The sequence below is a fragment of the Oncorhynchus masou genome, chromosome 6, assembly GCF_036934945.1.
Source record: "Oncorhynchus masou masou isolate Uvic2021 chromosome 6, UVic_Omas_1.1, whole genome shotgun sequence".
Lineage (NCBI taxonomy): Eukaryota > Metazoa > Chordata > Actinopteri > Salmoniformes > Salmonidae > Oncorhynchus > Oncorhynchus masou.
Genome location: NC_088217.1, coordinates 67,238,053 through 67,251,787, shown reverse-complemented (window position 1 = coordinate 67,251,787; position 13,735 = coordinate 67,238,053). Strand labels below are relative to the sequence as shown.

Here is a 13,735-nt window from a genome sequence, read left to right as displayed (position 1 = left end):
AATAAGTGTGTTTCTCAGGGAACATAACTATGTACATGTGTGTAACAGTGAATATTGAATATTATGTTTCTTCTACATACACATCTAGGATTAGCTTCCCCTCCCTGAATCCTAACCTTAACTCTTTACCGGGCATAACTGACCCAAGATCAGTGTTTAGAGGCAGCTTCCTCCTACACCAGGGGTACTCAACTCTTACCCTACGGGGTCCGGACCCTGCTGGTTTTCGGTTCTACCCAATAATTAATTGTACCCACCTGGTGTCCCTGGTCTAAATCAGTCCCTGATGACAGGGGAACAATGACAACATGAAGTGGAACTGGCCTCGAGGTCCAGAGTTGAGTTTGAGGGCTCGACACAATGTACCCACTCACTTGACTCCGTAGGCCAGGATGACGAGGCCTATCAGGACCCCTATGGACCCGTCCAGGTACCACACTTTGGGATCGTGCTTGAACACCTCGGCACTGATTAGGATGGAGAAGCCCATGACCCCGCCCACCAGGGAGTTGAAACCTGTAGATCGGACAAGACAGGTAGACAGACAGACAGGAAGGCAGGTAGACAGACAGCTTAGTTTAGTCACCTGTATTATCCCGTAGGGAATTCCAACGCACTATGTAGAAATAGCATGAACGTGAACAACAATAATGAACACATGTATGTACATATATTTCATGAAATGACATGCCGTCTGCCACAGAGTCTTTATCCAAAAGTCCATAAGACCGACAGACACGGACGAACAGAGAGACGACTTTGAATCCTTTTCTATTGTCTCGCTCCTCATTTGATTCCTACTCTATAAGAGCCCACTTCCTGGCTCCTCTGCACCTCAAAAAGACGCCGACTGACGAGGACCTCTGCCAGTCTTTTACATACTGCACATTTGACATGACCAGACTGGCCACGTCAATTACCTCCGTAAAGAACATCAAGGGCAATCTGCAGTTCAAACAACAAAAGGGACACCCCGCCACTGTTATGGTAAACAGCTGCGAGGACTGACCATCCATGAGATCAAAATTACACTGAGGCTAGCCAGTGTTTGTTTACAGTGACATTGTTAAAAAACAAGAGAGCAAAACAAGCTTATAATTTTGTGTTCTCAAGGAGTGTGACAGTTGAACTGCTTATGAAGCATTTATAAGTTATATTCTTCAAGAATCAATATATATATCAGTATATATATATATATCATTCATTTAGAAGTCCAAAAATGTATGTAGCAATCACAGATTGCCCCTTTGAAGGCTTGTTTAATGTCACGCAGCGAGAGGAAAATCTGGTGGGCAATTAACTCCTATTCTGCTAGCTGTCACATACAATTTAATGAACCCCACACACACACTTTAATGAGCGAGTGTCTCCATCCAAAGCTGACCTTTCAAACTGGTTTGACGCCAGCCTGTCTGCCACAAATCTCTTATTGGAACGAGAAGGGACATTTAAGAGCTCAGGAGCTACGGAGTTGTCCATAAAGTAAGTAAGTAAGTAGTAAGTAAGTAGTGAACAACTTTCTCAATTGTAGAAGGAAATAGATGTGTGGCCCAGTACCTGAGGGCCGATTCAATGTTTATGTATATAGGGCAGTAGCCTCTAAGGTGCAGGGTTGAGTAACCGGGTGGTCGCCGGCTAGTAATGGCTATACAGTGGGGCAAAAAATTATTTAGTCAGCCACCAATTGTGCAAGTTCTCCCACTTAAAAAGATGAGAGAGGCCTGTAATTTTCATCATAGGTACAAAGGTACATAGGTAAAAATCCAGAAAATCACATTGTAGGATTTTTTATGAATTTATTTGCAAATTATGGTGGAAAATAAGTATTTGGTCACCTACAAACAAGCAAGATTTCTGGCTCTCACAGACCTGTAACAACTTCTTTAAGAGGCTCCTCTGTCCTCCACTCATTACCTGTATTAATGGCACCTGTTTGAACTTGTTATCAGTATAAAAGACACCTGTCCACAACCTCAAACAGTCACACTCCAAACTCCACTATGGCCAAGACCAAAGAGCTGTCAAAGGACACCAGAAACAAAATTGTAGACCTGCACCAGGCTGGGAAGACTGAATCTGCAATAGGTAAGCAGCTTGGTTTGAAGAAATCAACTCTGGGAGCAATTATTAGGAAATGGAAGACATCCAAGACCACTGATAATCTCCGTCGATCTGGGGCTCCACGCAAGATCTCACCCCGTGGGGTCAAAATGATCACAAGAACGGTGAGCAAAAATCCCAGAACCACACAGGGGGACCTAGTGAATGACCTGCAGAGAGCTGGGACCAAAGTAACAAAGCCTACCATCAGTAACACACTACGCCGCCAGGGACTTCAAATCCTGCAGTGCCAGACGTGTCCCCCTGCTTAAGCCTGTACATGTCCAGGCCCGTCTGAAGTTTGCTAGAGAGCATTTGGATGATCCAGAAGAAAATTGGGAGAATGTCATATGGTCAGATGAAAACCAAAATAACTTTTTGGTAAAAACTCAACTCGTCGTGTTTGGAGGACAAAGAATGCTGAGTTGCATTCATACCTACTGTGAAGTATGGGGGTGGAAACATCATGCTTTGGGGCTGTTTTTCTGCAAAGGGACCAGGACGACTGATCCGTGTAAAGGAAAGAATGAATGGGGCCATGTATCATGAGATTTTGAGTGAAAACCTCCTTCCATCAGCAAGGGCATTGAAGATGAAACGTGGCTGGGTCTTTCAGCATGACAATGATCCCAAACACACCGCCCGGGCAACGAAGGAGTGGCTTCGTAAGAAGCATTTCAAGGTCCTGAAGTGGCCTAGCCAGTCTCCAGATCTCAACCCCATAGAAAATCTTTGGAGGGAGTTGAAAGTCTGTGTTGCCCGGCAACAGCCCCAAAACATCACTGCTCTAGAGGAGATCTGCATGGAGGAATGGGCCAAAATACCAGCAACAGTGTGTGAAAATCTTGTGAGGACTTACAGAAAACGTTTGACCGCTGTCATTGCCAACAAAGGGTATATAACAAAGCATTGAGATAAACTTTTGTTATTGACCAAATACTTATTTTCCACCATAATTTGCAAAAATTTCATTAAAAATCCTACAATGTGATTTTCTGGATTTTTTTCTCATTTTGTCTGTCATAGTTGATGTGTAACTATGATGAAAATTACAGGCCTCTCATCTTTTTAAGTGGGAGAACTTGCACAATTGGTGGCTGACTAAATACTTTTTTGCCCCACTGTATATGGCCTTGAGATAGAAGCTGTTTTTTAGTCTCTCGGTCCCAGCTTTGAAGCACCTGTACTGCCCTCGCCTTCTGGATGATAGCCGGGTGAACAGGCAGTAGCTCGGGTGGTTGTTGTCCTTGATGATCTTTTTGGCCTTTCTGTGACATCGGGTGCTGTAGGTGTCCTGGAGGGCAGGCAGTGTGCCCCCGGTTGGGCTGACTGCACCACCCTCAGGAGAACCCTGCGGTTGCGGGGCCGTGATACAGCCCGACAGGATGCTCTCAATTGTGCATGTGTAAATGTTTGTCGGGGTCTTAGGGGCCAAGCCAAAATGCTTCAGCCTCCTGAGGATGAAGAGGCCCTGTTGCGGCTTCTTCGCCACACTGTTTGTGTGGGTGGTCCATTTCAGATTGTCAGTGATGTGTACGCCGAGGAACTTGAAGCTTGTCACCTTCTCCACTGTGGTCCTGTTGATGTGGATAGGGGTGTGCTCCCTCTGCTGTTTCCTGAAGTCCATGATCAGCTCCTTCATTGTGTTGACGTTGAGGGAGAGGTTATTTTCCTGGCACCACTCCACCAGGGCCCTCACCTCCTCCCTGTGGGCTGTATCGTCATTGTTGGTAATAAGGCCTACTACTGTTGTGTCGTCTCCAAACAAACATAGGGAGGAGGCTTCTGATGTTAACATTCATGAAACCAAGGATTTTACGGTTACAGAAGTCAACAAATGTTAGCGCCTGGGGAAAAGGGGTGGAACTGAGGGCTGCAGGGCCTGGGTTAACCTCTACATAACCAGAGGAACAGTTGAGGAGTAGGATAAGGGTACGACTAAAGGCTATAAGAACTGGTTGTCTAGTGCCTTGGTGACAGAGAATAAAAGGAGCAGATTTCTGGGCGTGGTAGAATAGATTCAAGCCATAATGTACAGACAAGGGTATGGTAGGATTTGAGTACAGCGGAGGTAAACTATGCGTTGCGTGACGATGAGAGAGGTTTAGTCTCTGGAGGCATCAATTAACGTAGATGAGGTCTCCGCATGTGTGTGTGGTAGGACGAAGGCATTTTGAGCGGGACTGAGGGCTCTACAGTGAAGGCATATTGACATTAAAGAGAGGCAAAAAGCAATCACAGGTGTTGATCAGGAGAGCTAAGACAACAATGGGTAAATGGCGATGAATGGGCAGAGCGGGTCAGTTAGGTACATACAGGACCTGAGTTTGAGGCTGGGGCCGACAGGTAAACAAAATGAGGTACCGTGTTATTGAAACAGTCCAGGGAAAGTAGCAATAGGTGAGTCCGGGTGCTGTTCGGTAGTCACTACTTCGCTGGGCGAGCAGGGGACACAGCATTCAGAAAAAGCTATCGGGCCGGGGCTAGTAGATGGTTCTGCGGCGATATCGTAACAGAATAGCCTGTTGAGACCACATCGGGCGATCGCGTCGGCAGTCCAGTCGTGATGGATCGGTGGGGCTCCGTGTCGACAATAAAGGGTCCAGACAAATTGGCAAAGGAGGTATTGTAGCCCTAGAAATAGCTGGTATATGGGCCTAGCTTGAGGCTAGCTCAAGGCTAGCTGGTGCTTGCTTCGGGACAGAGGTGTTAGCTAACAGCAGCCACTCGTTTGCAGCTAGCTACCTGCGAGGATCAGGAGTAATGACCCAGAGCGGCAGGAATCCGGTGATTTGGTAGAAAGAAGCAGTCTGATATGCTCTGGGTTGATATTGAGCTATGCAAACTGGCAGGTGTTGTCCGAGCTAAGGCTGGCTGATTCCGGAGGGAAAAAGGCGAGGACCGCTAGCCGTGGCTAACAAAGACTAGTAGCTAGTTAGATGGCTATCTCCTGATCGAAGTTCCAGTTATAAGGAATAGAAATAACAGATCCGTACCACATTGGGTGAGGCGGGTTACAGGAAAGTATATTTAGTTTGTATATAGAAAGTGAGATTAAGATATATACAAATAAGACTGGCTATTTACAAGGGATAAGACACGGGATAAGACAAAGACAGATATACACGTCCTACTGAGCTGCCATCTTGGATTTGGATGAAACTTGTTGATAGAACTTCGGTAGCCTTTTCCTCAAATATGCTTTGTTATAATCCACAGCTACAATAAATGTGGCCTCAGGATATGTAGCTTCCAGTTTTTTGAATATACACGGCTGTGACTATAACCGAAGAGAACTCTCTGGAGAGGTAATACGGTCTGCATTAGATTGTGAGATTTTCTAGGTCAGGTGAACAAAAGGACTTGAGTTTCTGTACATTATCATGATCACATCATGAGTAGTTAATGATGAAACATACACCGCCCCCTTTCTTCTTCCCGGAGAGTTCTTTATTCCTGTCTGCGTGATGTACTGAGTACAAAGCTGGTTGTATGGACAGTGTATCCGGAGAGAGACATGACTCCGTGAAACAGAGTGTGTTACAGTCCCTGTTGTCTCTCTGAAAGGAGATCCTCGCCCTGAGCTCGTCCACCTTATTGTCTAGAGACCGAACATTAGAGAGTAACATACTCGGAAGCGGTGGATGGTGTGCACGCCTCCTGAGTAGGACTAGAAGTCCACTCTGAATACCTATTCTCTACCGACGGCGTCCCAGAGCAGCCTCTGGGATAAGTTCAATTGCCCTGGAGGGTATGAACAAAGGATCCAACTCGGGAAAGTCGTATTCATGGTCGTAATACTGGTGAATTACTGCCGCTCTGATATCCAAAAGTTATTTCCGGCTGTATGTAATAACACAAAAAAATATTCTTGGCTAATAATGTAAGAAATAACACACACAAACAAAAAATACTGCAAAGTGGCTCAGGAGCTAGAAGCAGAGCTACCATGTCTGTTGGCGTCATCTTCTTCCCTATATGTTCCGGCCCTCTGACCATCTGCTCAAGAAAAGAAATCGTCCCGCAGATGAATCTAGTTGATGGTCACTGCCCTACAGAGTGCACTAAGTAGTTCCCAATATATTCCACAGATTTCATGATGGTGTCTTTAAGCCAATCCCCTTCCATCTTCGTGCACTATGGGAATAGGGCGCCATTTCAGACACAGCCATAGCCTCCTATACACCATAACTTTTCCCCTTTTCATTTTTCTCAATGATTCCCTATGGAGTTTTCCACCCTCGTGCTCCACCTTCCTCCAATTCTCTAACTGGCCTGAACTCAAGTGGGAGTGGCCTAGATCAGGCAGAAGTATGCGTTGCTACAGATCAAGGATCATCTTCTCCTCCTCCCAATCCAAGTTGGAAAAATAAAAAAACTGACCCAAGATCAGTGTATTGGAGCAACTACACACCAAGTTAGGTACCTACCGTCTGTGATGAGGGCTCTGCTGGTGAGCACCCTGCCCAGCATGAACTTGAACACGGACAGAATGATACACATCACGCCACTGACAATGGATACACTGAAGAGGAAGTCATCCTGATAGAGAGAGAGAGAGAAGTAGATGACAGAGGAGAGGGGGGATTGAGAGAGAGAGAGAGAGGTGATGAAGAGGGAAAGAGAGGGAAATGGAGAGAGAAAGAAAAAAAAGAGAGCAAGAGAGAGAGTGGGTAAGTGTTGCAGAGTGCCTCCGCTGTATAATTAATATTGCACTATGGCCTTGAAGGCATGAAAAGCTGCATTTCTGCAAGGTTAATAACCTCATCAGTCCCATTAAATCCCCCAGTGCAAAAATGTACCACTTTCATCAATCTGCTTGCTCTGCCCTCATATTTAGCCTCACATTGAAGTGTTTTACCATTTTCTTTTCAGTACAACCATAAACAGTTTCATTTAGGAGTTTGAAAAATTGAAAAATGTCAACAACTACAAAATTAGGCCGCCAAGCAAAAACTTGATATAAAACTAATTTATGAGAATGCTTTAAGTACAGGAACTGTCTGCTCAGTGGGAAATGAATATCAAACTAGTCAATGACAACTGTGTGGAGTTTGTGACAGCAACAATGTAAGCTTATTACAGTATTATACCACTTTGTCCTGGGATTTCCTATGATCTTCTATGTAGAAGAACCCCTTACCTTCTAACGGCTTGTGTGGCCTGTGAGTGCCAGAGCAAAACAGATTACATGTGCATGTTCGTGAGAGTCTCAGTTTTCATATATGGGTCATAATAGTCTGTAGGTCAAACCTGACTTTTTTTGTTAGAAGAACCATTTTCAGGATCCGCCCTTGTCTCACATACAACACTCAGCCTCCGTTCTAGCTCAGCCCTTGTCAATCACACACTGAAGGTTGGTATCATGATGCAGACGAAATAGACCAATCAAATGCAACAACCCAGCAGTCTGCAGCTCAAACACACTATGTTTACAAGGGGTTAGAAGCCCTAAAACCTGCCAGCGGGATATGGGACTCAAAGCGTTTTAAAACAGGGAACAGAGAACAGCCAGAGATTGACTACAATTACGTAGAAGGACAGTGAAACCTGTAAGCCCTGTAAACACATGGTATATTCCTGAGTCATTGTTGAGTTTAGAATGAAAAAAAAAACAGTTTGTTATATATTACTGAGATGTCAGTGCAGGGGCACAACATCCACTATGGACGGGGAAGGTCATGACCCCCCCCCCCCCCCACACTTTCTAAAATTCCGTGATAAAAGAAGAAGGACCAGTGTTCCTTAGGACTATGCAGATGACTCAGAGCAGTCGGGCAGGCTGTGTGAAAGCGAACTGAAAGGCTGGCTTTAGGACCATGGGAGGTGCTGTCAGTGTATGTGTGTTGAGCTTTTTCTGTGGCAGACAGCTAGCCAATGGTTAGCTAGCTAGCCAATGGTTAGCTAGCTAGCTAGCACACTAGCTATTTTTTTTGTCTCACTCACACTGGATCTGAATCTATCAAGATAAAAACCAGCGGCCAAGCAATTAAAGACTGATATTCAGATTTTTTTTTCACCGCAATGTGATTCAGATTCTGTCAGTTTCCCTAGCTAATTAATTTCAACTTTTTGTTCTCACACTGACACTGTAATATGCAGGAAATTAGCTTTAGATTAGAAATAATTTGTGTTTGTCCGCCCCCACTTCTAAAACCATTGTTGCGCCCCTGAGTGAATATACGTAGTTAGCTATAAGTATAGTATACAAGGTCTATAATGTGAATTGTTTACATGAGATAAACATAAAAATGCCATTGTTTTCTGTGGGGATTTTTTAAATCATGAATTGAATCATTTCACTTCCTGAATTTACAGAATTGTGAACTGAATTGAGCCCAATCCTACTATGCTGCACAGTGTGCACCATTTCAAATCTCTTTTATGGGAAGTCTAGCCTGGTCCCAGATCTATTTGATCTTCTATGGCCGTAGAAGCTAGCTATAGAGCACAAAGAGACCTGGAATCAGGCTAGGAAAGACCTGCTCCCACAATGACTTCTTCTGACACTCCTTTTAATATTGAAAATTCTTAGCACTGCGGTGCTTGGGTTGAACGAAGCACCGGCACGTGGCATTTAAAAGCCCTCTGAGGAGATGAGATGGGAGATGGCTAAGCAGAGATCAGGGCTGTATGGAGGAGGGTGAGTCACTCTCTCTCTCTAATTCACAGGCTGCGTCGCAAATGGCACCCTTTCAACATATAGTGTACTTCTTTTGACCAGGGTCCAGATGGCTCTGGTCAAAAGTAGTGCACTATGTAGTAGGGAATAGGGGGTTGTTTGGAATGCAGACAGAGAGACACACTCAACATTCAAACACAGTGCCTGACATTTACAGTTGACAGTCCAGGTTTTACTGTGAGGAATCGAATTCACATCTTATAGGCTGCATCCTGATTTTCTACCCTTCTCCTGAAAACTTGTCTTACAATGGTAAATCTATCCAGCCAATGCAGAAGGTGTGTCTCCTCTTAAACGGAATTTTAATACACCTGTTTCGGCCCTATTCTCACTACGAGATATGAAGGAGAGTCTGAGGAGCAGAGTGGCGAACCAGAATTCTACATTACATACTTGCCTTACCTTCAAATTGACCGTAAATATCACAGTAGCCACTAGTCAGTAACCACAAACTAATCAACAATGACAGACATTTTTCCTAAAACATTAGCTACACTGTTGAATAATGCAACCAAACTATATTACACTCTCACATAAACATGTGCAGCCAATTAAAAGGTTTATTTTCTCATCTGTAGGCTACTGTACATTACATTTAACTTCAAGACAAAAGCACAGAGTTGCTAATTGCATGTCTTCATCAAGTAACGATAGCATATCAAAAATGAACGATTAACCCTCTCATACGAATTTAAAAGCACAGTAGGGCCTACCTTTCAACATTACAATGAACCAGGCTTAATATTATGCAACTCATGACATGTGTAAAAGCAAATTGCAACTGAAAACATGGGTTTAAGTGAATTCACTACAACAAGCCATTTTCTATGGAAGCCCATACCAGCAACCAAAATAATTGAATAAAATAAAATGCCTCTTGATTTATCAACGTGCACAATGTCTGTGCTTCAGTCTGACTGTAGTCCACTGATAATAACCACAGCTACAGCTGGTCTAGAGGAGCCTATGTGCTCTGATCCCATCTGGACCTGGCCTTGGGGAAACATAACGTCATGTTTTTATAGCCTAAATTAGGCCCATTTATTTGTGTTCTGGGAAAATGTGAATGTGATCAACTTTGGTTTATATTCGAACTTTGGGTGGCTCGGGCTAACTAGGCCTTTTTAATAAAAAATGATTGACTGGAATGAATCAATCAAAACAATGGTGATGACATACTGTCTGAGTATCTTTTTAATTACAAATACAAAGGCCTACACTATGTAACCCTGCATACAGCGAGCTCGACCCTGCTAGTTTTATTGTCCAATCGCAGTTGTTGTCTGTGTAAAGGGTTTTAATGTTTTCATCAAAGAATTTAAGAAAAACTTTCAATCGAAATGAAAACTTCTTGGCAGGGAAAAAAACTAATTTGAATAAATGTGGGTTTTGAGATTCTTACAGTGTATAGGTGTCATAACCAGCCATAAAATAACACAATATATGCCACAACAGGTGTAAATATGTGTCATGACAGTGTTTTGACCCTATTATAACGGGTTATGTCAAGTTATGTCAGCTGATAAGACATATTATGACATGGTTATGACAGTGTCATAACGTGGCACTGGGTGTCAAGTGTTACCGATTTTTAAAAACGTTTTCATACCCTACAAATATTAGTAAAATGACTATACACTTCAGCTGTTTCAAAAACATTGCTCTGCTATTACCATTTATACCGTAGGAGTGTTGGCTCAACAAAACGATTATGTTTACACTGCCCTGCTTCAAGGGCAGGCAAGCAGATTTATATATAGTATCTGAATAGCAGTTCTGCAGTTTATATGACACTCACCTTCGTCAAATAATAATTTAACAGGTGCAGCTCTTTTTCCAAATGTAACTTTTACCAAAATATCCGTGATGTACATGACTAGTCACGTGGCAGCATTGCTCTGGCTGCTAAACAAAACTAGCAACATAGTCAACGTAAATGAGGTTATTCTGTCGTCAATGGGATGAATGGGCGAGCTTCGTGAGAACCACATCAACGACAAAAGAAGAAGATACAGCGGCCAGGCAGGCCGCCAAGGGCACAACAGTGTGTGTGATACAATCCACTGTTTTTATATCTAGTCACGAATATATTTCCACTAATATTTATTTATGCAGTTCATCCGTTACAATTGTTCGTGCACTGGTGCTTTTGTTCAGGAACACAGGAAATGGCTGGTTATATTATTATTATTATTATTATCATATTTTTCGTTTCTACTGGACCTTATTAATTTCTATAACTCTATTACTAATCGAATCTACAAATGCAGCTGATCAAATTGACTACACTGTAATGTTTTTATTGTAAGAGAAAAGAAAATAGGATATAGGCCTACATTTTCTCTACGACTTTGTAGAATATATTTTTTTAAACATATCCTTGACTCCATCTAAACAAATAACTATTGTTGTTATTTGTTTTAATTGATATATTTCCATTAATATTTCTTCATGCAAATGAATCCTTTACAATAGTTTATGCACTATTCTACAAGCATGTATTTATCAAGCAGGTTTAAGCACCTTGCAGGTTGATATGCATCTGATACATATGCTGTCGGGCTCGCCCGGCATTGGTCTCTAGCGGGTACGTATATGCTAAAAGGCCAGCGGTTCTATTGTTAAATGTGTTGCACATTAGGTGTGCCTCCAATAATTGGCCTCATTCCCTCGAGCCAAATCATAGGTAGTGGTTAAGAGATGGGATCAAGAGATGCTAGAACGAGTAGCTCCACCCTCTCTCTTTGCAAATATCCCCTCCCGAAATTCAAAAGCAGCTAACACCTGCAAAATCGTGATTTGTCCAATTAACCAATGATGAAAAACCCAAAACACCAGAAGTGCTTATGACATCAATGGCCTTAGGCTACCCTGTTTGCTTTCTATGATTAAAAATGGGCTCTTAGCTTCGACTTATTGCCTGGCAACAGAGTAATGCAGTTAGCTATTCTAGTAGTTCTCTTTTCACACCTGAGCTCTGCCACATTCCTCTTGTAATTATCCACCAGGAAGAGAGACACCACAACATGTTTCACTTCACAGATATCTGTTTCTCTCTCTCTTTGTTTTCTATCGCTGTTTTCTCTCGCTCCCCTTTTCATCTCTCCCTCTCGGGCACCGACAGCAGCCAGATAAACACTTGTTTTCTCTTCACAAATCTCTCTTTTTCTTTGTTTCTCTCTCTCACACACTCTTGTCTGCCTGACTGTCTCCCCTCTCACTCGCTCTCTTTCTCTCCCGCTCTGAGCCTCTTCACACGTACCACACTTTTCGTAGAAATACCGTCGGCTACACATATTGCTCAAATGTAAACTTGCGTACTTGCTACGTCTCGACCGTTACCTCCGGAGGTACTGGGCCACGTAAAACCATGGAAGCCCATCCCCACCTAAAAAAAAAACATATCAAATTCAAATGTAGATCGTTTGTAATATTGTGTGGTGATTTCGGAGATGGCACCACAGGTCCCAGAGTGGTGGGGAGGAAATCGTTTTTCCTGATCTGGTAGTAAGTACAGTAGGCTAATCTAACCAAATCCGGACCCTAGTTGTAGCGCATGACAAAATAATAAATCGGCTTTGATGGGACCAGATAAGTTTTCTAATCAGGGCATATAGTATTTTTTTTAAACTCCTGAAAAAACTACTGGCCCTAGGGTGTAAGAAAACATTAAAACCCTTTACACAGACAAAGAGGCAACAACTGCGATTGGACAATAAAACTAACAGGTTCGAGCTCGCTGTATGCAGGGTTACATAGTGTAGGCATTTATATTTGTAATTAAAAATATACTCAGACAGTATGTCATCACTATTGTGTTGATTCATTCCAGTCATATCTACATAGTTTAAGCTATAAAAAACAAATGACGTTACGTTTTGCCTGGCACAGATTGAATCAGAGCGCATAGGCTTCTCTGGGCTAGTTTCAGCTGTGGTTGTTATCAGTAGGCTACAGTTGATCAGAGTGAAGCAGAATACTTAATTGTGCACGTTGACAAATCAAGAGGCTTCTTATTTAATTGTTTGGGTGGCGGGTATGAGCTTCCATATATAACACCTTGTGGCAGTAAATTCAATTATGCCACCGTTTTCAGCCGCAATTACCACATGTAATGGTTTGCATGATACTGCTAAAAATTGAGCCTGGTTTGTTGCAATGCTGTAAGGTAGGCCTACTATACTTTTATATTCGTACAGGGGGTTAATCGTTCATTTTTGATAGGCTAACGTTACTTGATGAAGACATGCGGTTATAGCAACTCTGCGCTTTTGTCGTGAAGCTCAAATGTAATGAGTGTAGCAGCCTACAGACGAGAAAACCCCTTTGTCTGCTCATATAGTGCCGTCCAAAAGTATTTGCCCCCTCTCTGATTTTCTCTATTTTTGCATATTTTTGATACTGAATGTTATCAGATCTTCCAACAAAACCCCAATATGGACAGACATGGGTCTCATTACACCTGGCAAAAACCACACTGCATTCAACAGTAAGAACCTTATACCAATGGTCAAACATGGTGGTGGAAGTGTGATTGTTTGGGGATGCTTTGCTGCCTCAGGACCTGGACAATTTGCCTAAATAGAATGGACCATGAATTCTTCTCTGTGTCAGAGAATTCTACAGGAGAATGTCAGGCCATCCATCTGCGAGCTGAAGCTGAAGCTCAGCTGGGTCATGCAGTATAGACAATGATCCAACACACAAGTCTACGTGAAAATGGCTAAAAAGCAACACATTTGAAGTTTTGGAATGGCCTAGTCAAAGTCCAGACATGATCCCAAATTAGATGTTGTGGTAGGACTTGAAATGAGCAGTTCATACTTGAAAACACACAAATGTCGCTGAGTTAAAGCAGTTTTGCATGGAAGAGTGGGCCAAGCATTCCTCCACAGCGACGTGAGAGACTGATCAACAACTACAGGAAGTGTTTGGTTGGAGTCATTGCAGCTG

The 13,735-nt window shown here is 42.9% G+C and overlaps 1 protein-coding gene across 2 annotated transcripts in view; it reads right to left on the bottom strand.

Annotated features, from left to right (window-relative positions):
* Nucleotides 1–13,735, bottom strand: part of LOC135542475 (transmembrane protein 163a) — a 44,886-nt gene that overhangs the window by 9,598 nt on the left and 21,553 nt on the right. For both annotated transcript variants that reach the window (XM_064969433.1, XM_064969435.1), the window contains exons 6-7: nt 6,531–6,642; nt 375–516 (exon numbers count right to left, since the gene is read on the bottom strand). In XM_064969433.1, the coding sequence (XP_064825505.1) occupies nt 375–516; nt 6,531–6,642 (254 nt within the window). The remainder of the gene's footprint in view (nt 1–374; nt 517–6,530; nt 6,643–13,735) is intronic.